The sequence below is a fragment of the Mesocricetus auratus genome, unplaced genomic scaffold (genome assembly GCF_017639785.1).
Source record: "Mesocricetus auratus isolate SY011 unplaced genomic scaffold, BCM_Maur_2.0 Super-Scaffold_6730, whole genome shotgun sequence".
Classification (NCBI taxonomy): Eukaryota; Metazoa; Chordata; class Mammalia; order Rodentia; family Cricetidae; genus Mesocricetus; species Mesocricetus auratus.
The window spans coordinates 78,541,027-78,568,100 of record NW_024429184.1 but is presented as its reverse complement, the minus strand read 5'-3'; the positions used below and the strand labels follow the sequence as shown (position 1 = coordinate 78,568,100).

The following is a 27,074-nucleotide window of genomic DNA, read 5'->3' as shown; positions in this document are numbered from 1 at the left end:
TTTTTCAACATTGTTCTGTCTATTCAGTATCTCCTGATGGCCCACTTCTTTTTAATTCATTCTGGATGGCCATTAAATGTTTTTAAACAACAAATCGCATCATGTTGACTTACAGTCAAGTCTCTTCACCTGGAAAAAAGAGAGCATCTGCTGCATCCCAAGTTTTCAATTCCTGCTCAGGACTTCAGGCCATGGGAGAAACATTCTGCATCCTCCTGACATGTCCCCACACGAACCAGCGGCATCAGGGTCCCTATGTTGGCTGGCTTCCCCAGCATTGCGATGGAATGGTCCAGGCAGGCAGCACACACAATTAAGCAATTCAGGCACACGTGGAGCTTGCACGGGGACTTGGCAGCTATCTCCCTGATTGTCTCCCACTTAGAGAGGGTACCAGGGGACCTGGCATCTTCTGGAATTTATGGAAGGCTGGCAGCCACTTCTCCAGCATATTTGCATTTATTATCCCTAGGAACACAGGCTTGGCTATTTAACTGCTTCAGAAGTGCTGTGAATTTTCTGTCCTTCCATCTGCCTCTTGGCATCCCTTCCATTATCATGCATGCCTGACTCTTCCTGGAAGGCTCCTAGTGTCTTGTCTGGAATGACTCCCCCTCTTACAACTTAGAATCAGAGGGGCAGAGCAGCCATGGTGCTGTCTCCACATCTACGGGAGCCCTGGGCCCTAAGCCAAGTTCAGCCTCCTGCTCTCTGAGACAGCATCCTCCTTAGTAGCTGCCAAAAGCAAATCTCTCTGGCTGACAGCGTGGGATGCAACTCCCAGGTGTTCTGAGATGGATAAATAGCTAAGAAAAGCAGCACTGCATGGGGATGACTGTTTGCCTCTTTGGATTTAATGACCAAATCTCTGTCTCTATCTCTGTCTCTCTCCAAGTTTGTGCCACTCCCAGAGTAACACTGGGGTATCTTCCTGCTCCCGCCCCACCATCTGCCACCTCAATTGATTCCTAAAGACTTGTGTGAGCGTCGGTTGGCAATAGGTTTGTGTCTATGTGAGAAGGGTTATGTGTGATGTTTCACCTATAAAGACTGCAACAGACAGGTGCCAAGAGCTCTCTCCTGGGAGGCGCAGCTCTTGGGTCTGTGGTTACATTTCAGCCACTGTGTGACTTTGGGCAAATCACTTCTGCTGTCTGCATTTCTTCTTCCTGTTCTACCAGGAAGCCACTCGAGGTCCCATACTATGCTGTTTTTCTCTCAAGCTGTCTTTCTTGCCTGTCCCAGGTTTCTCACTCACTGATTTCTGTACTTCTGCTGCAATGTGGTCACTTTTGTTGTGATATTCCTAGGCGCAAGCCCTACATGCAATTGATAGGCATGATGCAGAGTTATATAGGCTGATGTTGCAAGGCTAACAGGTTCCTGCTGAGGCAAGGATACTCAGGACACATTCTTGAGGCCGAGGTGGGTGCAGGGCAATACTGAAGGATGCAATGTAGAGACATCTGAGGTTGATGAGGTTTGACAAAATAATGAGATCTTTGGAGTGCCACAGCATTGGGTCTTATAGAGTTTGCCTTAGGGGTGTGTGTAGTCTGGTAGCATGAGCAAGACCTGTGTAGGTCAATCATTACCTTCCAGCGTGCTGTTACTCCTAGCTTCTGGCCACAGTCTAGGTCCAACCCACAAAGGCATCCATCTTGAAAAGTAGAGAAGATTGTATGACTGAAACTAGTACTTATTTGACCCCAACCCGCATGACTTTTGGGAAGCATCTGAGCATGGGGCAAGCCTTTGAGATCCAGAGTCACATTCTATCCAGGCTCGGATACCAGTCGCTGTCCATGCTGTCAGATCCCATGCTTAACAGCTCACTTATGTGTCACGCATGAACCCTGTCACGCATGGTAGGAGAAAGCCCCTGTGTCCAGAGGACCCAGACTTGTCCCTTCCCTGACTCCCAGGTAACACCTGTTTCCTGGGCTCTATTAGGAACAAATATTCTAAGACATATTTAGCCTTCTTGGACAAATTAATAGCAGGGACAGTTGCAGCCAGTTTTGTCACACGTTTCATAGAGACCAGGGAATGCTTGTTAGAGAAATGATTTCTCTCAAGAAGCACTAGCACCTGTCCCATAGGACTGCTGGTCTAATTGCTACCCACCTTTTGCTATGCCCAACAGCAGGCCAGTCTGGAGGTGGTCCAGATCCTCGGGACAGGTGGAAATGGACTGTGTTTATTCTCAGCACCACCACCATTTCTCTGGGGCTTTTCGTTGGGTATCTAGGTTATAACTTCATCACAGCCTGTGCTGCGCTACACCGTGATTTGTGCACTGAGTTACAGATATGCACGAAGTCTCATTAAGACCGCATTAGGCATGGTGCTCTTCTCTCCCATGTATCTGATGAGAGTACAAAATGAGTGGGGGCTGTGGTTAGCACAGGAAGGGCATATGCAAACTGCACTGACCAGCAGTGAATCACGACCTTCCAGAGCACTGTGTGGCACCAACACCTATGCCAAATGTCAGTGGCTGATGATGAGGGGTGACAATAATGGGTCACCTATGTCAGGTGATGAATGCAAAGAAACAACTATGGGGCTCTGCCAAGGAAACCTGTAGTTATGCCCTTTCTCAGGTTCTTCTGGATACCATTGGATAATCAAACAGTTGTATGTAGAGAATAATACAATAGAGTGATTGAATCATTACTTCTAAAATGCAACACTCTGGCTCAGAAATCCCATGAAGTGACTGTTCATCCTGAGTTCTAGTACTAGCTTTCAAAAGCCAGCAGCAACAAGACTTGGGGACAGATCACAGCTTCTCTTCCATACACATCTCCTCTGCAGACTGGCTGGACCAGGTGGTCTGGGGTCCAGCAGGTGTAGAGTATTGGTGGGTGCTTCTCTTCTGCTGTAAGCACATCTCCCCCATTTCTTTCCATCCTCTCACCCTGTGGATCCCTATTCTCTGTGGCCAGAGCCTAGCTGGACCAGTCTACCACTCGCACAAACATGAGTAGACACTTGGACACTCGGTGTTGTTCTTTGAACCGGAAATGTTCCCCATAGTTTGCTATTTTGCACACTTGTTCCACAGCTGATGTTGCTGTTTTGGGAGGCCACAGAACACTTGGGAAGTGGGGGCCACGTTGGCAGAGGTAGGTTGCTAGAGGAGAGCTTTTGAAGGGTATGCCTGGCCTCTGCTTTTCCGGTTCACTATGATGTGAACAGTCTCCGTCACATGCACCTACCTCTATGTTCTGAGCAGAGCCTGTGCTTTCCCCGACAAGTGGATTCTATGAACCCCCTGAAACAGTGAGCCTGAATAAGCCTTTCTTCCTTTGCACTATTTCTGTTGTGACCCCAGGATCCAAAAGTCACTAATACAGGGGCAGTATCAGTTTCTCTCTTCTAAGATCATCTGGGGACCTGGGCATGAAGCCTGGATGTGGCAGCCAGCCTGCCGCAGTCCAGATGTTCCCTCCCTTCTACATTCAGAACTGCCATGGTTCTTGTGATTAAGATACAGACTGCAGCCCCTGACCTCTCAGAAAGGACTACTAGTGTCACTGTTCTCTCTAGGACCCAAACAGACTAAAGGGACAACCGTGATGGGCTTTCAGCCTCCACAATATCTGGAGGCTTCAGGGAGAGCCTCCCTTCCCTGCTTTCCTCCCTCTCTCTGACATCTCCCCATCACCTAGCTTCAAACCTTGCCAGGGCTCTGTTGGCTGAGGGTGCTGCTTGAGGGTGGATTGTCATTCCTTATAACCCTATGGAGGGGTCTCCAGTCCCACAGGGACAGGGAAAGGGCCTGGGCCAGGAGAGCTGGGACCAGGCTCGAAGCATTCACCTCCTCTGACTTCACCGCAGCTTCCCGCCCACCCCATCTGCTCCCACCTCACACTGCAGAAGATCATCTCCGGAAAGAGTGGGAAGAGAGAACCACTCACAACGAGGCTCTGGTGAGGCATAAAAGAGAATTTTAGGACTAAAAGGGATCCTATCTACTCCTTCACTTTACAGAAGAGAAATGGAAGCCCAGGGGAGCCACGGCAACCTCCTGTTGGTCACACAGCCCAACTGTGGGGCAAAGCGGGAGCCCTGGGCTCATGCTGGCTCTTACACATAGTCACTCAGTGACTCGATGAATGAACTGCTTTGCTATTTCCGTGTGTGCGTAAAATCCTGTGCTCACGGTGGATGTATGCAACTCTTTCTCTACAAGCTTAGAGGCTTCAGAAGGCAGAGCCGATAATCGCAAGGCATAGGAGAGAGCTAATATGCACGAAGTGGGGATGGTTTAGGGTAATGGGAGCATGGTGGAAGATGAATCAGGAGGGATTCATGGAGAAGCCAAAGCTCAGGCTGAATCTGTTGTGGTGGTGGTGGTGGGTTACTGGGCCTTCAATAGAGTGAGAGCCATTAGGGAAACCATGGGCTCTGTTGGCTGTGTCTTGCCCTCACTTTCCAGCCCCAGCATCACTGAGACTTCTGCTTTCACCAGAACCACAGCCAGTCACAGTCTCCTTCATCCTAGCAGCCAGAACCTTCGGAGACAGCATGAAATCAAAGATTTTCTCCAGATTTGGTTATTTTGATTCTTAAATATGTTTAAGAATTCATTTTTTAAATAACTCCTTCCTTCATTTATGGAAATATGATATTTTCTATTATATTTTGCACCCAAGAAGAAAGGAACTTTTGGTCAGACCCTGCCTTGGTCCTAACCATCATAGTAGTTCAGTCCAGCACCTGTGGGTTCCTGGTAGCTCTCCCCTGAATTCCAGGTGTGGTTTGGAGTGAGGCCAGTGAGAATCTCAGAAAGGTGCCTACTTCTTGGGGGCCAGAAGTCCACCCCTGGCCTTTGAATCTCTACTTATTCCTCTATCCACTCCTCAATCTTTCCCCTAGTCTCCTGGAGAGCGTTGGTGCCAAAGCCAACACAAAGGCACAGGGAATTGCCAAAGGTTCTCAGGGGCTTCTTTCAAATCAGAGGCTGAGGCTTCTTCCAATATTGACTGCAGACAACTTTATTCTTTAGTTCCAGTAATAGGGAAAACCAAGGTCTGCAAATTCCATGTATGGAAAATTGCAAAAAAAACCCAGAAATATTCATAATCCTATCATCTGAAGATGGTGGTAGGCAATTTTTTGGCAATTACTCACAACAGGCATTATTCTTAATAAACTGTCTATCATCTATCTGTCTAATGTCTGTTTATCTATCTGCCTATCTATTTACCCACCTGTCTATCTATCAATCTATCATCCATCTATCTACCTACCTACATATCTATCATCTGTCTATCTATCTATCATCATGTACAATTAATATTCACAATGACTCGTGAGGAAGATGTTACATCACTACCCCCTCTTACAGGTGATGTTTCTCAGAGTTACCACTTTAAGAAGCATGGAACACCGGGAGTGAGCCTATTGCTGGAAACCAGTCCCCATGTAAGATTTCTGTGGTGTCACCCCTTGGTGAAAGTCCACCCCTTGGATTCACAAATGTATTAGATATAACATAATAATTTAGATTTAGATTTGTAACCATGTTTTCACTGAACACTGTCACACAGTGCAGTCTTCTTGAACACATTAATAATAAACTCAGTGTCATCGATAATGCATTGGTGTCACATCATGGATAGAAATCAATAAAGCAATCCCTGTGGATATCATTTGGCCAAGAGCAAGCGCATGAATTCTCTATTTGACTTTCCCTGTGTCTTCCACTGTCCCTGTCTGTCTCTTGTATGGGTCTTAATCTATCAGACACTTGCTCAAATGCAGCCTTATCTGTCCCTATGTGTCTGCATCTGTCTGTCTGTCCCTATCAAAGAGCTTTGCTCTCTATTGAACAGCACAGAATGCATCACATGGAGAAGGACTGAGGGATACCTTACCAAAATCTTTAACAGTGTTTTACAAGGGATTAAATTATTGACTCCAGCTGACCCAAATAACAAACAAACCAATGCTATCAAATGATATCCACATATAGTGTTCAACACTGATGATCCATATTTATTTTATAAGGATTTTCAGACTATATTTGCTGTTTCCAGCAAATTATTATCAAAACACACATACATTTCCTTGGGCCAAGGGTATGGAAGAGTACATAACTTAAGATTACAGTCACCTTTGCTTAGATTGTAAAGGCTGATTACATAGGAAATCCAAGGCAAATAAGGTTGGTTATTACCTTGTTCTCTTAAAGGCAAGTTGAACAAATGGGCTGAGCACACAGTAGGACAGCAGTCTTAAAGTCTTCAGGGAACTCAAGATGGACTATTAACCTGGCTGTAGGGTGCAGTAAGAGTTCCAGTCTCTTAGAATCTAGGAGATATTTTTATCACAATGCGTGACCACAGTACAGCATTGCCTAATCTTCTAAGCATTTATTTTAAACAGCTGCATAGGAGAGCAGCTCATGAGCGGTAGAACATCACAGCTCACCCATCAGTCTCCTAATTTGGATATTTTAGCATTATTGAGAATTCTGTGCAGAAAGAACAGAACCATTCCTTTCCTGTAAACTGTGATGTGCAGGGATCCCACAGTTAGTCCCACAGCTTGCATGTGTTTAGACATTTGCATGTGTGATTTGTCAATCCATTGACTCCCAGGAAGGCTGAGCAAAGTTCTAGTTCCTCCTGCCACAGGTGAGCAGTGTCTGGGAGAATAAACAGTAGCAATGCAGAGAAGCTTGGGACAAGTGTGGCAGTGGTTCCTGGGGGAGGGGTGGAGGTGTTCAGGAAAGTTGGACCAGAGCAGCAGGTGTGGGAACGGGGACAAACGGCCACCAAGGGACAAGTGGAGAAAGCTCTGCAGAGCTTGGGGGTGAGCTGACGGAAGTGGGGAGAGCATGTGAACTGCAAGGGAGCCTCTACACTGTGCTCTACCACACCAGCTGATTATGGGGAAAATATGCTGTGTATTTATAGAGGCAACGAGGGGGTAGATGATAGATAGTTCATGAACAATTGTTAAAGAACAAGTGTTTTATTCATTTAGTGTGTGTGTGTGTGTGTGTGTGTGTGTGTGTGTGTGTGTGAATATCTGTGCTGGCACATGTGTATGTGGGTTCATGTGCATGTACACACCAAAGGGTCTCTGATTGTCCTGGTGCTTGACAACCAGGCTAGGCCAGCTATCTGGTGAACCCAGAGATCCAACCATTTTTGTTCTCCCAAGAACTGGATTACAAGCACATACCACCATGCCTAGATCTTTTACGGGGCTCTGGGGGGTCAAATTCAAGTCCTTCTGCATGCAAGGCAAGCACTTCATTGAGCCATCTCTCCCTCTGCCAAGTGATGTATCAATGCACTGTCAACCAGGCTGTGGTGAGAGTAAACCCAAAGCCTGTGTTTGAGCATGGAAGTGCCAGTGGGCACCACATACACCAGGAGTTTAGGAGTGGGTGCACTGTGGGTTCAGGAGTGAGTGCTTCTGAAGAGCTTGGCATGGGAGCTAATACGGCATGTGGGAGCCTGCAGGTTCAGAGTTCTTGAGTTCCAGTTTAGAACTAACCACTTCTCAAGCAGGAACCTGGTCATGTTTCTTAACCTCCTTCCACCCTGTAAGTAGAATTCTTATTTGGTCTAAAAAAACAAAAACAGAAAACTTGGAGTCAGATATAGAGGAAAATGCTGAGAGGTAAGAGAGAAGAAGGAGAAGCCAAAGTCACCTTTATCTCAGTTTCCCATCGGAAAAGAGAGTGGGTTCCTGTTTCTTCCTGCTTATGTCCTTCCCACCCAGCCACCTCACTTCCTGTCTCTACAGACCTCCTGACCTCTATGGTTAGCTAGTGGCAAGCTCCGTCCTCTGAGCTACAGACAGGCTTTATTTGTACCAGGAAGATATCACCACATCTCCCTATCAGAGAGGTGGTGGCACAGTAGCTGTCTGTCCTGTTGAGTCCTCAAACTGTGACAGAATACATGACAGAAAAATCTTGAGGAAGGAAGGATTGGTTTGGGCTCACAGTTTGAGAGGATACTGTCCTTCATGGCGAGGAAGACATGGCTGTAGGCAGTTTCGCGGCTTTGGGAGGCTGCAGCAGCTGCTTGTTGTATGACACTGACCAGGGAACAGAGCTGGCTCAGGCCAGACCTGGGGCCAAGCTATAATTGTCTAGCCATACTGCTACAGCTTTACATATTCCAGCTAGGGTCTCCTAGGTAGGTTTCATGTCCAAAAGGATCCATTACCCCTCAGGATAGCTGGAGCCCAGCTGTTAAAAATCCCAGAGTCCGGGGGGGGGGGCATTCCACATACTAACCACTGTTGGAGTCATTGCTGTGCGACCTGAGGTGACAGATTTGACCGGCCCTCCAAAGGTCCTCAGTACGAAGAAACCCTTGTTTGGGTATGTCTGCAGTAACGGTGAAGTAGAGACCATTTAAAGACAAACAGAAACCACTACTCCTGTTTGCCATGCTGGAAGAGAGAGCAATAGAATAAAGGAAGACATTGTGGAGAAAGCCAAAGGGAGAGCCCTGGGGTCTCCTAACCCAGGAGTTCCCAGTGCACACCAGAGGCTGAGGGGAGTGCGGAGGAGTCTGGACAAGGAGGTGAGGGGAGGCAGCTGCACCTGCTGGAGACTGGAGACACTGGTGTGGTCAGGAGGGTCAGGGGCAGTGCCAGGGTCAGGGAGAAGAATCTCCCGGCTGAATTCTCAGGCCAGAGGCCAGCTGCCCGCCTGGTCTCCCTGATCTGAGCAGGAAGGAGTAGTGCGAGCCTTGTCTGGCTGGGAGAGAACATCCTTACCTCCTGGGGAACCCTCCATACACACCCTCTTCTTTCCCCCTGCGTTTTCATCTCCTCCCCCGCAGCTCCTGTGATTTCTCCCTTCTAGCACCTCAGCTGGTATGAGCTACAGGCTGTGGGGTGAAATGTGAAATGACACCACCAACTTCCCCAGCCCTGTCACAGTCCTAACTGCCGAGGCTCCAGCCCATGTACACACGGTCCAGGGGTGTTTGGAAGGAAGAGAAAGACAAGGTTTACCCGTGACTATTTCTCAAGAGAAAAAAAAAGAAAGAAAGCAGGCCACGTGCACAGCGCCAGCCTTGGCTAAAGTGGTGTTGGTGGGAGACAGCCCTTTTGCAGGGCCACAAGGCTTGGAGACAAGCACGCACTCAACATGTGGCAGGAGCATGCCCAGCAGCTTCTCACCTGTGCATGTGGACCAAGATCTGGGGGACCAGCTCCTTGTCACGGAGCCTCCCCCACCGCCAGAGAGAAGTGTTGTGTGGCTGCTGGGTGCTGACTGTTCCAGACAGCGCAGGGGAGGCTGTGGGGGCGGCTGGCGCACCAGGCTTAGGCAGCTAGGGCCTGCCAGCTTCTGCCTTTTCTGGAAGCCCACGCAGGCGCTTCCGCTGGCCTTCAGGGACAGATTTCCTGTTGGAAGGGTGGTAGCCCGTGTGCCTCTGTCTCCAGCCTGCAGAGAGGAAACGGTGCAAGGCCAGGCATGTGTCTGTATCCACTGAGCAGGACAGAAGCCAGGAGGCACAACTGTCTTTAAACAGAATCTAGCGCCCCAGCAGAGACTGGGCCTCGGTTGCTTGACAGTGGAGGGCGTCATGCGTTATCTCAAGGCCGGCTCTGAATCGCTCCTGTATGTTGTTCTGAAGGGAGGCTGTTGCCCTCCAGGTAGGGTTGCCAGCTAAGACGTATTCATCCAACACCACACAACTTTGTATGGAGACACTTCTATCCGCTTTAGGTTTGTGCACTCAATACAATTGTCCAACAGATGGCGCCAGAGTGTCTTGAGGAAGGGATTCTTACTTGCTCGAAGTGCCTGCCCTAATGGGCCTATGGTAACCCTGATGAAAGAACAGAGTCAGTTTCAGGAGAATTTTTACAAGTAGTGTATCTGATGGGCAAGTCACAAGCCAATTCCAGAGCTTGCTCAAGCAGCAATTCTCGTAGTTTGTCCCTAGGCAGATTTTCTCACATTGATCACTCTTCGTATCCAATTTGACCTTCCCCACTCTCTGTCTCTGCTATTTGCCAAGCCAGAGATGAAAGGCACGGTGTGTGTAAAGTGGGGGGGGGGTGCACTGGTGCCAATGATATGTGTCATACTGTATCTTCAGGCTTAGCTTCCGCTGCATGCTGCATGGTGGACAGAGAGAGCTGGCTGCAAACTGTCATCAATCACCCCAGGGACATGCTCTACAAACGGATCAGTTTCTAGTCTCCAGAGCCCTGAGCTTCTCAGCCATTGGTTAAAATGCGTGTTATCCAGCAGGGACAGCTCTACTCTCATCTGAGTACCAGGGTACCTGGACACACACACAGAGACCTGGGAACAGCTGAGTGTGGTGGCACACGCCTTTAATCCCAACTCTCAGGAGGCAGAGGCAGGCGAATCTCTGTGAGTTGGAGGTCAGCCTGGTTTACAGAGTGAGTTCCAGGACAGCCAGGGCTGTTATACAGAGAAGCCCTGTCTCTAAAAGACAAAAGGGGGGACAAACCTAGCTGTCATCCTGTCATCTATTTTGTATGGGCAAAGAATTATACATATATATATATATATGTGTGTGTGTGTGTGTGTATGCATGTATGTATGTATGTATATGATTTTGAAGCCAAAGGAAGAATACTACTCATGCTACACAAAATTCTGAGATCCAATGAAATGTCAACAAAGAAAACTTTACTGGGATCCCGGTGCACCCATTTTGTTCAAGTAGTATGGTCTATAGCTACTTTAAAAAATGTTTAAAGAGCTTTATCAAGGTACAATGTACACCTGTCCATTTAGGGTAGTTTGATGACTTGGGGAAAGGTATATAGGCGTGTAACCACTACTACATGCGAACTGACAGTTTCCGTCGTCATCTAGAAAGTTCCTTACACTTCTTTATGGCCAACCCTCCTCACCTACCACTGGTCTAAAGCATGTGGTTGAGCTTGTGCCATAGCAGCAGGGTTGAGTCACTGTAGCAGAGATCAAATGGCCTATAAAGACTAAAATATGTCCTAACTGGCACTTTCTAGAGAAAGTGCACCGAACCCACACAGGGCAGGGAGGCCACGGTGCATCTTGGGAAGAGCCTAGAGTCCAAAGACAAGAGATGCATGGTTCACAGCTGTGTGTCCTGGACAGGTCGCCCACCCTCTGAAGCTCTGGCTTCCCTGTCTATAAATGACAGTATCAACTGTGCCAGCCCTGCCTGTGTCATATGACCAACTTCAAAGATGTGCAAGCGCTTTGTCAGCTGCAAAGGCCTGCACCAATGCTTAGTATTGCTCACCCGAGAAAGCGGGTCACCATTGTTGTCATGGACGAGATGTGACCTTTCCCCTGGGAATCCTCTTTCAGTGCTTTCTTCATAGAATCTCTCTTCCTGCTTGACCAACTCCTCCTGCCTTTGGGAAGGGTTTTCTTAAGCCTTCTCTGTAGTGCCCCTTCATTCTGGACAGTTTCAGATCGCCAGGTTGCCAGCCTCAGTATGTGGTCCTGCATTCAAAGCTGGGGATATTTTGCCATCTTATCAATGGGCAGATCTTATGGTGAGTTCTATACACAAAAGCCCACATAAGCTAGTTACAGAATATCTGACAGAACTAACTTGAGGGAAGAAGGGCTAGAAGAAGGCTTGTCCCCAGCGATGCACTTGTGCAACCTAATGGCCACATGTCCCCAGGGTCTTGTACCTCATCTGCTAAAACATCTCTACCATCTGGGGACCAAGTGTTCTAAATGCGAACCTGTAGGGGCCATTTCACATGCAAACGTGACGCCATGTGTGACCACATCTGCATGTGCAGGAAGGCTCCACACACTGCCCTGTTCATTTTTGTTCAGAATTGCTCTGCCAATATTACACCTACTCACTAGTTAGGGCTGCACTTAGGGGCACTGTGCCCTTGGGTCTTGTCTTGGAAACTGGTCACTTAGGTATAGCAGAGAGTTCTGCTGAAGAAGAAATGTGTGAAAGGAGGAGGTGGAAAATATCTAATACTTGTCATTGCCCCTTTATGGGAACTTGGAAATAATGGCATTGTAAGGTGAACTCTTTATCCTCGTGGGTGCTGCTATCCTTTCCTTGGTGAGAGTAGCAGTCACCTAACATCAAAAGTCTGCTGCTCACCCAGGAAACCACCTAGAGACCCCACCTTGACACAGAAAACGCCAGAGGCCAGAAGAGAGCCCACCCCTTTTCTCCCACAGAGTCCTTCTAATTTCCTGATTCCTGGGCTGAGATCTGTTGTCACCGCAGTGGAAAGGCCCTGAAGTGTCTTTTCCCAGTTCTGGGTTCTTGAGCCCTGGCCCTGGCCTGCCTCTGTTTGCTTCATTCTGGCTTGATATCCAAACTCTCCTGTGCTTGGGCACAGTCTTCCAAAGCCCTCTTCGGCTCCCACATCCCAGACTTTCCTTGTGCTGATCAACTTATTGCAATGGAGATCGGATGGTCTAAACTCCTAAAACGTGATATTGGATGTTTTCCAAAAAGATTTTACTATGGTTCCCTTGGTCTCTTGGCTTCCCTGCTCAGCCAGGGTCAAGGAAGCCTGGTGTCCCCACAGTCTTTCCCCAGGGGCGTTTCTGCTCCTGTGTCTCTGACGGATGATTCTCCACCCGACTGTGTGGCCCATAGTAACTGCTTAGGGGTCTCTAGGGATGGAGGACTCACCCAAAGGGCACCCCATCCCTTTGTGGCTACTTTTTTCTTTTGCTATTCAGAAATCTTTAAGAGATAGAATTGCCTTTGTTCTGAGCTGTCCAGGTGATGTCAAGTCTGTGTTCTGGAATAATATAGACGTTTCCTTGACTCTCTTATCTGACCCTGGCTCCACAATGCCTGGGTCCCTGTGCAATCCCACTGCTTCTCCTTACTGCATGGTGCTTGGAAACAGCCTTCAGAGGCCCCCTGGGATGCCACCTTGGCACCACCAGCTGAAGTCAGCTATAGTGGTCTGACAACTTGCCACCACTAAGAGAGGTCTTTCTTGCTCTGTGTACACGGAACCCTAAAGTGGTGCTGGAATAGGTCATATGGTGGTTTGAATGAGATGTCCCCATAGACTCAGGCATTTGAATACTTGGTCCCCAGTTGCTGGAGCTACTTGGGAACACTTAGGGGTGTGGAATTGTTAAAGGAGTTACCAACATCACTGGAGGCAGGTTTTGAGAGTTTAACCATTTGTGTCATTTTGATGTTGCTCTCTCTGCTTCCTGCTTGTTGTTTGAGATGTGTGGTCTCAGCTGTTTCTGCCACTTGCTGCCATGATTTCCTGTCATGATGGACACTTGTCCCTCAATAATCATAAGCCCAAGTAAATTCTCTCTCCTGTAAGTTGACTTGGTCATGGCATTTTATCATAGCATTTGAAAAGTAATGGACACAGATTGTGAATCAAATCAGTGTCCCACAGGGCCTTTCTGACAAGGAGAAGGCAATGGGGCATCTGGAGCCTCTGGAACTTGTAAGTGATAAGAACAGAAACAATTGGCTGTTCTAAGCTCTTCCTGATCCTTACAAACTACAGAACCTAGAACCCATTGTGGGAAATGTGGTATCTGAACCAGGTGTTGGTGGCGCACGCCTTTAATCCCAGCACTTGGGAGGCAGAGGCAGGCAGATCTCTGTGAATTCAAGGTCAGCCTGGTCTAACCGAGCTAGTTCTAGAACAGACAGGGCTGTTAACACAGAGAAACCCTCTCTTGCAAAACCAAAAAGAAAGAAATGTGGTATCTGCCTTTAACCCACTCTCCAGGCAGCTCGAGGACCAAGTTTCAAGTCCGTTAGTTTTCCATGGGCTCCCAGGCCTGGCCTCTCCTGAAGGGCTCTTGTCCCAGTTGCTATACAAATGGATATTCATGGGTAAGAAAGATGGGATAGATTCTGGCAGCAACTTCCTGGAGCCTTCAGCTGGGGACAAGGATCGAAGGGCCCTACCCCTTCCTCTGTTGCTTTGCTGAGTGAGGATTGTGGAGAAGCCTGTGACATCTGTTACAGGCTTGATGCTCTCACCAGCAGGACCACCTGCCAGGTGGTGGAGGGATGGGGTGCCCTTTTGCACCCCTTTCATGTGCTGTGGCACATGGCCCCTCAGGCTGATCCTGTGGGAAATGGGCGGGCTTACCTTAGTCCTTTGCCCTCAATGACTTCCCTGGAACTTCATGGTTTAGGAGATGGAATTCAGTTTGCATTTCCAACACATTACCCATAGGGCCAGCAGTGTACTAGCGGACGTGGAAGGGAGAGAAGAGAGGAGGGAAGGAGAAAGGAAGTCGTACATATATCCCTTTTTTAAGTTTCAGAGGAAATGAGAGACTTTCAGGCAACAGCGGATATGACAAGGCAGTCGGTAGCAAAATCATTATGCAGACATCAGCACATGTGGAGGAGACAGAGGGCTAATCCCCTTGGAGCCTGGAGGTGGAGGACACGGAAGCGTCTAGGAAAGGAGTGGCAAAAGGGTCTTGGCTAGAATAACTAGTTTCTAATCAGTTTAGTCAACTTGTCATAATATATCTGGTAGGAAGGGTTCCTTCTACATGCAAACAAGAAAGTCACATGCAATCTAGAAAGTCACATAGAAAGGGAAAGGGAGAATTTTCTCAGTCCTCAATATTATTGTCATCCAAGAAAATCTGGAAGGGTCTCCTTGTCCTAACCATGCACATAATCTCCTGGCATTTATTCCCCACCCTAAGGCAGGCTCCTGATGGCGAGGCATGGCCTGATCTCGGCACATTGTCATGGCTGTGTTGACCCCATCCTATGAGGCCATGACTGAGGCTGTGTTTGGGGTTACAATTAATTGATTTTTGTCCAGTGAGTGTAGTAATAACATAGGAAGCAGATGTGGGTCTTTTAACATGTATTTTGCTAGCTTCTGTCGGTAATTTTAGCCTAGCCATTGTGTTGGCCACGGCCTTGATATACACAATTTTTACTTTCATCTCCGGAACCCAATCTTCCCAGTGAACTTCAGTATTGTTATACAGTTTGGAAAAATGGACAGGAAAAGGTGATGGAGTGTAGGGGACCCAGTTAGAAGCATTTCAGTAGTTCAAGGGGATATGATGGTGGGTGTTGTTTTTGGGTAGCCATTTGGGAATACTGAGTGGAGTGGGCCCTACTAGATGAAAACACAAAGTCTCTTTTACCTATGTGTATTATATAGAGTTCTACCTATGACTTACATATTACATAGAGTTTAGTGATGACCTTTTGGAGCCAGTGTTGAGTGTCTTCTTTCTTTCCCTGTTATTGACAGTAATGATGATAATTAATATGGACATCCCTGGGAAGGATGGATGGTTTGGGAGCTATGCACATACCTATGGTTTTCTCTTCTCGGGATCCTAATGAAGCAAGATCTTCTCTGTTCTTGTCCCCAGGAAACAAATATGAAATCAAGGTATACACTGGTGATGTGATTGGTGCAGGGACAGACGCTGATGTCTTTATCAATATATTTGGAGAGTATGGAGACACAGGTAATGGGTTTGAATCATTTTCTCATAAGCCATACCCCGTACTGCATCTCTCTTTTCTTTCTGTGCTGTGATGTGCCATGGTTTGTCCTGAGTGTGGTGTGATATTCAGAATAAGTTATGCCTAGGTGTGGATTGATTAAAATCGAATCAACCCAAATTTCCCACCTCTAGGAATTTATTCTCACTTATTTTCTATATTGCCACAAGCTCCGTGTTTCTGCGTGGTGTAGTGTAACTCATTGTAGTGAAGTGGGATGACCCAGAGTGGGACTGAGGGACAGAAGAACACTCGATGAAGCAGAAGCTGCACACAGAGACAGATGCAGGCGCTGAGAGGAAGCTCGGGTCACGGGCTGAGACAGGTGGCTTTCTCTCATTTCTGCCAATTCAGCAGAATAGCGCAGGAGCCAGCAAAGTTTGGAGATGTGTGAATCTGGGGTAGAATACATCAAAGAATTTAACATGGAATGCTGAACCTACAAAGAATGAAAGAGAACTCTTCGGGGACCAGACATAAAGGAGAAACTGACAGCCCAGTTATTAGCTATGAATTGATACCATGGCTCTTAGGAGAGGGTTTCATGCTCATCAACCTAGAAGACAGGTTTTTACATTCAGGGGTCAGAAAACGAGACGTCAGTCCTGAATGAGGCAAGAGATTTGAAATGAGGACCGCACCTGAAGTCAGGAGCCCCCAAGTCACAGAAGCAGCTGCAGTGAAAAGGCAGAGCCATGGCTTATTGTCACAGTCGCTGTGTCCCAGTCAGAGCTCGAAACTAAAGACAAATCAACTAAAGTCCATGCTGCACAGCAACTTGATGTGTGACTTCAGGACCCCTCCCCACCACGCAGAATATTTGGTTCAAACTGGGAATGGTGGCATGGTGCTTTAATCCCAGTCCTCTGGAAGAAGAGACAGGCTGATCTCTGTGAGTTCTAGGCCAGCTTGGTCTACAGAGTGAACTCCAGGTCAGTTGGGGCTATATAATGAGAACCGGTCTCAAAACAACAGCGTGCCAACAACATCAAAATCAAATCAGAATATTTGATTCCTAGGAAGTAAATCTCCGTTAGCTTTCTGCAAAAACCTGTCTAAGACCACATGAGATTCCCACAGAGGAAGCATTGGAGTGAATTTATTTTCCAAGTCTATAAAACACTTATAGACACAATCCACCACCATGAAACTGCAAACCACACAACAACCAGAATGAAATCCCCAGGGGTTTCAATAATGGAGTGATGTGGGATAGCCTGTAACTTTATTTTTTTAAACTGTTGACAGCATGAAAGAGGGAATTAAAGAAGGTTCAACACCATTAAAAACAACACATTAGGAAAAATAAACAAAACCACAGGAAATGAAAGTATAGCTAGTAAAGATGAGCAGCTCCTAGATGAGTTAAACAATGCAATTAAAGATGCTGAAGAGAGAAGCAGTGAGCTGGAGTACATGAGTAAAACCTCAGATGGAGCAAGGGGAGGAAGGGGAGAGAGGGGAGGAAGGGGAGAGAGGGGAGGAAGGGGAGAGAGGGGAGGAAAGGGAGGGAGGGGAGGAAGAGGAGAAAGAGGAGAAAGGGGAGAAAGGGGAGGAAGGGGAGGAAGGGGAGGAAGGGGAGGAAGGGGAGGAAGGGGAGGAAGGGAGAAAGGGGAGGAAGGGGAGAGAGGGGAGGAAGGGGAGAGAGGGGAGGAAGGGGAGAGAGGGGAGGAAGGGGAGGAAGGGGAGGAAGGGGAACGAGGGGAGGAAGGGGAGGAAGGGGAGGAAGGGGAACGAGGGGAGGAAGGGGAGCGAGGGAAGGAAGGGGAGGAAGGGGAACAAGGGGAGGAAGGGGAGCGAGGGGAGGAAGGGAAGCAAGGGGAGAAAGGGGAGGAAGGATTGGGAAGGAGACAGGAGAAGTCTTGAGAGTGGGGGTGGGAAGCGAGTGAGGTCTGATAAGGTTGAGTATGAGTTCCAGAAACAGAGGATATGGGGCACAGGCAAAAGGAAATATTCAAAGAACCAATGGCTGAAGATTTTTAAAGATCCAACAGATCTGAATTGTCAGTTTAAAATAGCTACATGACTCATTGAATAGAATCTATGAAGGAATCTACATCACAGTGTAAAACCAAATGCAAAGAGAAAGATCTTAGAGGAAGTAGATTTGGCAGGTCACATTCCATAAAAATACCACGTAGATGTGTGGAAAATATTTATCGTCAGCAGCAAAGGTTATAAATTCATGTAATCATAGCTTCAATATTCTCAGCAAGAATGTGTGTCAACCAGTAATTCTGTACCAGATAAGTTATCATTCCAGGCTAGGGGGCGGGATCAACAACTGTTTATTCTAGCAAAGAGAAATAGGATTTATGTGTCCTACATTCATGCTTAAACAGCCACTAGAATATACTGTTGGATGTGGTGGTTTGTAACTGTAAATTCCAGCACTTGGGAGACTGAGCAATAGAAACAGGTGTTTGAGGTATGTAGCCTGGGCTACATATTGAGTTCAAGACGAGCCTAATTTACATACAAAGGAAGACCTCTCCCTCTCTCTCTCTCTCACACACACACACAAAAGTGAACAAAACATTGATAGCTGTGTAACAAATCTAAGTAAGCAGCAACCATAAAATGTAACGGTGACTAGCACAAGGGACAAGAGGAATGTTTACCCAAAATATTTACTACTGATATTTGAGAAGGAAACTGGTCAAAGCATTATGAAGATCTTGTCCATTAGCCATCTCACCATCCCCAAGGGAGTTAACTGTGCACTGTAGACTTCATTAAGCTAAGTGTGAGTATTACAATTATAACAGCGAGCACCCAAAATAGAAATGTATATATAATCCATAAGTGAACAGGATCAATAACAGAGAATAAGGATCCAAACAGTCAGTCAACTCCAGCGAAGCAATGAGAAAACACGGCTGACAGCAAACATAAATGTATGGATTGTCACGGGAGTAGGGAAATCTGTTAGTGAAGAATAGACAGTCTTGCCAGACACACTTATAATCACTGCACTTTGCAGGAGGTAAGGAGAACTGGAGTTTGAGGCCAACCCGAGCTATTAACATAATTCTCTTTCAAAAAAGGGTATCCTCAGATAGTATTATAAATTATAAATCAAAGGGCAAAGATAAGATGTTTTATTACTGGTGTTTGAACAACTGTCTAGCCATCTGAGAAAAGATAAAATTAGATCCTTATGTTCTACAATGCACAAAATAGCTTCCAGATAGGCTAAAGACTTAAATATGAAAAATTATCAGAATTTTTGAAAGAATTTTTAAGATACTAATTTTTAATTTTAATCTTAATTTAGGGGTACAATTTAGTAGGCAATTTACCAAACGTGCACACACACATGTACACATGTACTCACATGAACACATACACATGCATGTGTACACATGCACACACATCAAAGAGAATAACACAGCAGTCTAAGAATTTTTTTAAAAAAATGGAATAAAAGATATAAGAATAAAGATGACTGAGGCACATTGTCTAAATGATACAGAATATATATGTATATATGTCATATGGTCAATCTCTCCAAAAAGTAAGGAAATGCAAATTAAAACCACAATGAAATATCAATCTACACAGAATAAAAATAATGCTGTGTAAGCATTTCAGAGAGCAGTGCTACCTGACAAACTAAAGATGAGCGTACACTAGATCAACATCTGTCCCTGCATATGTGTGTGTGTGTGTGTAGCACAGGCTTTGCCAGTGTGCAGAGGAAGGGCACAAAACTGTCCATTTCAGTGACATTTGCAACAGTTAAGTCAGAAACAACGCAAATGTACGCCAGGAGAAGAAAGCGGAACCGCTCTTTTGTCACTTTGGCTCTGAGGGGACGGTTAAAGAACAAACTGTCACCAGCATTCACAGGGCACTCTCAACAACCTGCCGATAACTGAGGGAGTGAGATTCCACAAGGGCCTGTGGTGGTGACAGCAGGAGGGATGTCTGCAATCCAGCAGCGGTGGCATTGCCACGGTGCCTGCTGTGCTTCTGGGCTGCCCAATGTGTGAGAACCAGAACGCAGCAGACCTCACTCACAGACACCCTGTGACACAGCCGCTGTCGCTAGCATCTCTGTGAGGATGAAGGGCTGGAGGTGGTGAGATGTGTGCTATGCCATCGTTTATGTGGAAATCAGAAATTGCCATGGTGGCCTAGGCCTCTTAGAGATTCGTATATATGCATTCTGGGATGATGCACACCGGGGTGAGGGGCGAGCAGCAGGGAGAGACACAGGAAAGCCTTACACATGCCGACTGGGTTTGCTTCTTTACAAACAAGTGAAAGGGTCCGGGAGCTGGAGAGACGGCTCAGGGCTTCAGAGCACTTGCTGCTCTTGCAGAGGACCTGAATTCTGTTCCCAGCACCCATGTGGCTGCTTACAACCCTCTGGGACTCCAGTTCCATGGGCTGTCACACCCTCTGTGGTTCCCTTGGGCACCAACCACACACAGTGAACTTACATACATGCAGGCCAAAAACGCTCCTACACATAAAATAAAAACAAATAAATCTTTTGGAAAAAAAGAAACAAAGAATAAAGGAAAGAAGGAAAGAAGTATTTGGAGTAAACTAGACAAAATGTTAGCAATTGCTACACCTCTCACATCTGGGTGGTGAGTACCTGAATGCTGGTAATTATTTTCTAACGTTCTGGATGCCAGAATGTAAATTTAGAAAACAGACACCATGGAAAGATTTGAGCAAATTTGGCACTTTGATGGGATGAGAAAGCCTAACTTGTGTGGGTGTGATGTCAGAGAATAGCAAAGCAGAGAAACAGCTTAGGATGGAACCCTAAGCTTTGTGCCCATCGCTCACGTGACTTCAGACAAATTATTTAATTTCTAAGTCTCCGTTTCTTCACTTGCAGGGCCAAGCTAATAGTGTGTCCCTGTTGGATCGTAGCATGGAGTAAGAGATAAAAATCCATGTCAGACACAAACAGTGTTTGCTGATAGTTGCTGGCATAGTGCCCAGGACAGAGGGGAGCAAATGGGACCAGGATCCCAGCAGCAGCAGCAGCCCCTATGCCCAGCTCCATGTTCACTGCTCTAGTTTAGGACAAGCAATGGACAAAAGCAAGATGGGTCCTCAAGTCTTAGGCTAGGGGTACAATTTGGTCCACAAGGGCAAAGACTGCAGAATAAGGCTAAAATGAGAAACCCAGTTATGAGACCCAGGCACCAGTCACCCAGTCACACAGGAGTCAAACTGGCTTTGCCAGAAGCTGGAAGGATGTAAGGAACTGTTAGATCCCAGCAGGGAGCCGCCCTTGACTTTGTAAGAGCTCTTTCAGTGGGTGGACCATTAAGGCCTCCAGTTCTTCTTTCTTCTCTTCTGTTCTGTTTTTTTTTTTTTTAACCTTCTTGCTTCTATGCAATCAGGAGAGCGTAGGCTGGAAAATGAAAAGGACAACTTTGAAAAGGGAGCTGAAGACAAGTTCATGCTGGATGCCCCGGATTTGGGGCAGCTGATGAAGATCAATGTGGGCCACAACAATAAGGGGGGCTCTGCAGGTTGGTTCCTGTCCAAGGTAGGTTCAGCGGCTTGTCTGCAGTCCCCGAGGCATGGGAGGGCAATGTCTGGCTTTTCAGAGGCCTGAAACTGAGCCTGGCTTTCCACTCTAGATTTGCCTGGCCCTGCTCCCTTTAAGTCCACTGGCCATTCATGCTGCCCTCCTAGAGGCCTCCAACTTGTAGAATTTTGAACTTGTTAAAACTTGTAGAATCCTAGTGCTCTCATCTAATCCAGCCAAGGTCTAACTATCCTTCAAGGTTCTACCATGAAGATCCTGACCTTCCTAATTGCTCTCTCTCTCTCTCTCTCTCTCTCTCTCTCTCTCTCTCTCTCTCTCTCTCTCTCTCTCTGTGTGTGTGTGTGTGTGTGTGTGTGTGTGTTTGTGTGTGTGTGCTTCCCCTCATCTGTACAGAACAGAACCCTGCTCCGTCAGGCTGTATAACAGTTACGGAAATTACTAAGTGTGGAGAGTAGTCACAACTGACATGCTGTATTGTCCTAAACATATTGACTTCAAGGTCACTCCCTTATTCCACCCAGGTATCCTGAGCCTGTGTGGCAGGGAGTGAGGGTTGTGTAAGCCCAGGATCAGGGAGTAAGTGAGGGCTGGGTAATCCAGGGTCATCTGATGGCATCTCCGACCCATCTAGGAAGGATAAACAAATCGCCTCTGTTGGCAATTTTATCCTTCCCTTTCCATTTTAGGGTATGTTTTATCCTTTTTAGCCTTCACATTGGGAAGTCTTGCCTTGTGGTATGGTGTGTCTCTGCAGGCACAGAATACTAATACAAAACATGGCATCACTATGACAGTCCCCTTCTCTGGACTCAGTCTCGCCTATAAGGACTCATCACTCCAGTTCGCTCTTGACTCTCAGAAGATCTACTTTTCTCATGGGCTTGTTGGGAGGTGGAGAATATTCCTTCCAGATAATGGCTCTTGCTTGTCGCATGGACGCACGCATACACACACACACACACACACACACACACACACACACACACACACACCAAACAAACAAATCCCTGAGGTATATGCTTTCTCTGTTCATCATATAGTATGTCTGCCTTTACAGTCTTGTTTTATAGCTGGGACTAAAAGGCATATGTTGGGAGGTACTTTCAGCTCTCCAGTATGATCTAAAAGACATAATGTCAACAACCTAGCTTATGGTTGTTTTGCTGGGGAGGCTTCACTTATGGCCACTTAACATTTGCCTCACTGGCGGCTGGTGTTTTATAACATGACCACCAGGTCCCAGAATTCCTTGTGCCTGGTTTCAGTCCACAGTTTCCCCTTGTATCGACTTAGCTTCTCACCAATAAGGTCAGAAATACAACCTTCTGCCAGGGAGAAGCAATCGTCTTGTATGCCAGTTTTCAAAGCTCTGCCCCCCAGTTCTTTCACCTCAACTCGCCGAGCACACCCCAACACACTTCTTGCTTCAATTGTCTAAAATGCCTGCAAGCAGAGGAGGATTAGTGGCTGGGATTCTAAGGAGAGGTCACCCCTGGATGGCTGCATGCGGATTTCCTAGTAGCGGCTGTCTGTGAGCGGCTCTCCTTGAGGCGTGCAAAGACTCCAGGGCATCCTTAGAGTACACACTAGAGACTGGACGGAGTGGTAGATCACCAGGTGTACCCTCAGTGACACTTAGGCACATTCTTTCCTCTCTTCTTCTTCTCAGATTATCATTGAAGACATTGGGAACAAAAGGAAGTACGATTTCCCCCTTAACCGCTGGCTGGCACTGGATGAAGATGATGGCAAAATCCAAAGAGACATCTTAGTGGGCGGAGCTGAGACCACAGGTTGGTTGGAGAGTGCTGAGGCCCCAGCTGGGTCATCCTTTCTTCTCAGAGTCAGTGTCCATGTCTGTGGGCTTAAGACTGTGGTCAGGTGGGAGCATCCTTGCTGTCCCAGAAAATGCTCTGGTTCTCTAGGTTGTAGCTGAGACTGTTAGTATCAGGGGAGACAGGTAATGGCCCTAGGCATTACTAGCTATGGGTAGAGGGGCCTGAAAGAGGAAGCCAGAAGGAGAATTTGTGACCCTCTTACATTTTCTATAATCCTTGGCGCCACCTACAGCATAGGCATTGTCTTGTTCCCAATTACGGATGGGGAAACGGAGGCATATAGAAGCTAAGAAAGTGGTCCAGGGTCACACAGCCCGTTGAAGACAGGCTTGGCATTTGGTCTGCCTCCTGAAGTCCACTTACTACTGTAGATTCCACAGGGAACCTCCACCCCTCAGCCTGCCTGAGATGGCCATTTGGGTTCTAGAAAACTCGTGTGTGTGTGTGTGTGTGTGTGTGTGTGTGTGTGTGTGTGTGTGTGTGTGTATGTACTTCACACATGAGAGAATTTGCTCCTCTTCCTTTGACTGTAGATAAAGCCAGAGTTGTGCAGTGTGGCATGTAGGTTGTAGCACAAGTTGGTTCCAGGTAGCCGGCTGCCCGTCAGGAGACTCTCCAACACTCTTTTCCCACAACTTTGCAGGCCTCCATCACCCCTGTTGCCCTGCTCATGATCCCCACCCATGATTCCCTCCAACACCCATACCTTCTGCTCCTCCATACATCTTCACCTGCGCGCCCGCCTCCTCTCCTCTCCCTGCCTTGTTTGGAGGTTTCCTTTGTTCCTAAACCCTGGGACAGAATAAAGAATGCAGGCGATGCCTTCACAGAATTTCTGGTGCAAATGCTGGCACTCTCTTTTTGCTTTTTGCCCCATTTAGGAGTTTACTTAGCCCTCTGTGGTTCTTTTGCATAATTCCAAGAGCTCACAATGCCTCCTGACTGTTTAAAACCCAATATGACCCAAGAGTGGCCCCTCACTCTTCCTCAACCCAGGTGAGAAGGGAGGTATTAATGCCCCCTCTCGAAAGTTCTATTTTCCAATCAAGGAGCAAGCTAAATGAACCAGATAAACCAGATATAAATTTCCATCAATGGACTTGACTATTATAATTAGATTACATGTAACAAAATTTATCTAGCAGCTATTAATAATGCGCACACGGTAATTAACATTAATAATATGTACTATTCTTAGAAGCTCAACTTCCTTCTTCTCTTTGTTTCTCATAATCAGTGCTGACAGTTTCCTGAAATAATAGATGCAATTCATCCCCACAATTCACATATTGTAACACACAATATTGAAAAACAAACTGAGGTGGTGAGGGGCTCTGGATGTGGTCGGAGCGAGTGAAGCATGAGGGGACACGGGTGTGTGTGTGTGTGTGTGTGTGTTAGAGTAGTGGCGTAGCCAAGATGGAAACGGGGTATTCTGATGCAGTCCACTTTGAATCATCTCTGCCTCTCTCTCCACACCAGCCATAACCTATATTGTCACTGTCTTCACTGGGGATATCCGTGGAGCTGGAACCAAATCTAAAATCTACTTGGTCATGTATGGAGCCAGAGGAAATAAGAACAGTGGGAAGATCTTCCTGGAGGGTGGCGTGTTCGACAGGGGCCGCACAGACATCTTCCACATTGACCTGGCTGTCCTTCTTAGTCCCCTGAGCCGGGTCTCCATTGGGCACGGCAATGTAGGTGTCAACCGAGGCTGGTACTGTGAGAAGGTAAGGTGCCAATGTGTGGGCATTCTCTCGTTCACCTGCTTCCTCTTCAGCCTTGACGTGCAAACTCTGCCCTGCACCCCTGTGGTGGATTCTCTCAGTTGTCAACTCTCTCACTGACAAAGCCATTCCTTTGCTGGCATGAGCCTATTTCTTTGGGATTCTGGCATATACTGAAGAGTAATTGATACACCCAGCCTCATGGACTGAGAAACTATTGGATTCTTGGGCTTCTTGTTGGTAGACAGCAATTGTTGAGCTGGCTGGACCACAGCCTGTATGACACTCTAATAAATTCCATTTATATGAGTGTATATACATGTATGTATACATACATATACACATATACATATATATATATTCATTCCATCATGTCTGTTTCTCTAGAGGACTCTGACTACAACAGTCCTATATTGTACTTCTCTTAAACTAGCCAGTTCTAGAGTACATAGTAATCACTTGCACAATATCGTGTCAATCTTTTTGTCTTGTTTGTAGGGACTTATGGGAGTGAGGACTGTCTCCAAACACGGCATTGGCTGCCATAGATACTTAACATCAGTTACAGATGACATGATTTAGATATCATCCTGTCCCTCATGTTTAATGTTTTCTGTGTTATTGAAAGAAGCCTATTTATCTTAAAACTATGAAAATATGGAGGTCAGGGGCTGGAGAAATGATGACTCAGCTGTTAAGAGCACTGACTGCTCTTTCAGAGGACCTAAGTTCAGCCCTCAGTACCCACGAGGCAGCTCACAATCATCTGTAACTACAATTGCAGGGAGTTTGACACCCTTTTTTGGTCTTTAGGGTACCTACATATAATGCATGAACATACATGCTGACCAATACTTATATACATCAAATAGATAAAAAATTGTTTAAAGCTATAAGAATATGTTTCTTCACTTCCCTTCTAAAAACAGTAAAGTTTTGGTTTTCCTATCCTTGTCTACAGTATGCTAGTAATTATTTTGTGAGATAGGTCTTTTCCAGATATATATCAAAATACTTTAGCTAAATTAGAGGGTTTATAAACTCCAGTAAAGTTCCAAGGCTAGAGAGATGGCTCAGCAGTTAAGAGCACTTACTGCTTTTGCTGTAGACCTGGCTTTGGTTTCCAGCACTTACTGACAAGTTTCTGTAACTCCAGTTACAGGGATTCTGATGCCCTCTTCTGGCCTCCACAGGCACTGCATATATATGGTGCACATAAATACATGCAGGCAAAACACTTAACACATAATTAAATTCGTCTTCCTGTCTTATACCAGTCAGAATGGCCAATGCTGGAGAGATGTGGAGTAACGGGAACACTCCTCCATTGCTGGTGGGAGTGCAGACTTGAACACTCTTTGGAAATCAATATGATAGTTTCTCAGAAAATTGGGAATCAATCTACCACAAGACGCAGCAAAACCACTGTTGGACATTTACCCAAAAGATGCATACTCACACCACAAGGACACTTGTACAGTTATGTTCATATCAGCATTATTCATAATAGCCAGAACCTGGAAACAACCTAGATTTCCTCAACTGAAGAATGGATAAAGAAAATGTGGTTGACACAATGGAATACTACTCAGTAGTAAAAAACAATGACATCTTGAATTTTGCAGGCAAATGGACAGAACTAGAAAACATCCTGAGTGAGGTAACTCAGACCCAGAAAGAGAAATATGATATGTACTCACTTCATAAGTGAATATGATACATAAAGCAAAGGGCAACCAGCTTATAGTCCACAACTCCAGAGAACCTAGGCAACAAAGAGTACCCTAAGAGAGACATACATGGATCCACTAAATACAGGAAAAATACAAGATCTCCTGAGTAAATTGGGAGCATGGGGGCTTGAAGGAGGGTGGAAGGGGAGAGGGGAGGAGGGAAGGGGAGTAGGGCAAAATGTATAGCACAATAAAACAAGGCAATAAAAAATAAGTTCCTCTTAAGAATCACCTGTATTCTTGATAATAGTATACATGAACTTTAACCCAGACCTACTGAGTCAGATTTTCTAAGATTCTGGATAATTAACAAGTTTTTTAGGTTTAGAAGGGAAGATACAGGGAACTAAATCCTTGTGTAAGCTATACAGTGCTCTGCCACTGGCATATCCTCAACCCTTTTTTTCCTCATCCCTCCCCCCTCCCTCCTCCTCCCCATCTCTCTGTCTCTGTCATCTCTCTCTCTCTCTCTCTCTCTCTCTCTCTCTCTCTCTCTCTCTGTCTCCCTCTGTGTGTGTGTGTGTGTGTGTGTGTCTCTTTATGTGTCTCTTTTATAAGTTTTGAGACAGTCACTATCTCCCAGGCTGGCTTTGCACTCACTCTATAGCTAGGCAAACTCTGCAGTAACTGAGATTTACACACCAGCACCATAAGGACTTAACTGGATAGTTCTTGTCACTAAGGAAGTTTGGGAAGCAATGATTTACTTTCAGTGGGAAATGAAAGTTTGTTTTTGTTTTTGCTCTTCCCACTGG

At 46.4% G+C, this 27,074-nt stretch overlaps 1 protein-coding gene across 1 annotated transcript in view; it reads left to right on the top strand.

Moving 5' to 3' along the window:
- The window catches only part of Loxhd1 (lipoxygenase homology PLAT domains 1), a 143,220-nt gene that overhangs the window by 17,642 nt on the left and 98,504 nt on the right, over nucleotides 1-27,074 (top strand). Inside the window, exons 5-8 of the mRNA XM_040741564.1 lie at nucleotides 15,359-15,457; nucleotides 20,867-21,015; nucleotides 22,688-22,811; nucleotides 24,339-24,589. Coding sequence (XP_040597498.1) covers nucleotides 15,359-15,457; nucleotides 20,867-21,015; nucleotides 22,688-22,811; nucleotides 24,339-24,589 — 623 coding nt within the window. The remainder of the gene's footprint in view (nucleotides 1-15,358; nucleotides 15,458-20,866; nucleotides 21,016-22,687; nucleotides 22,812-24,338; nucleotides 24,590-27,074) is intronic.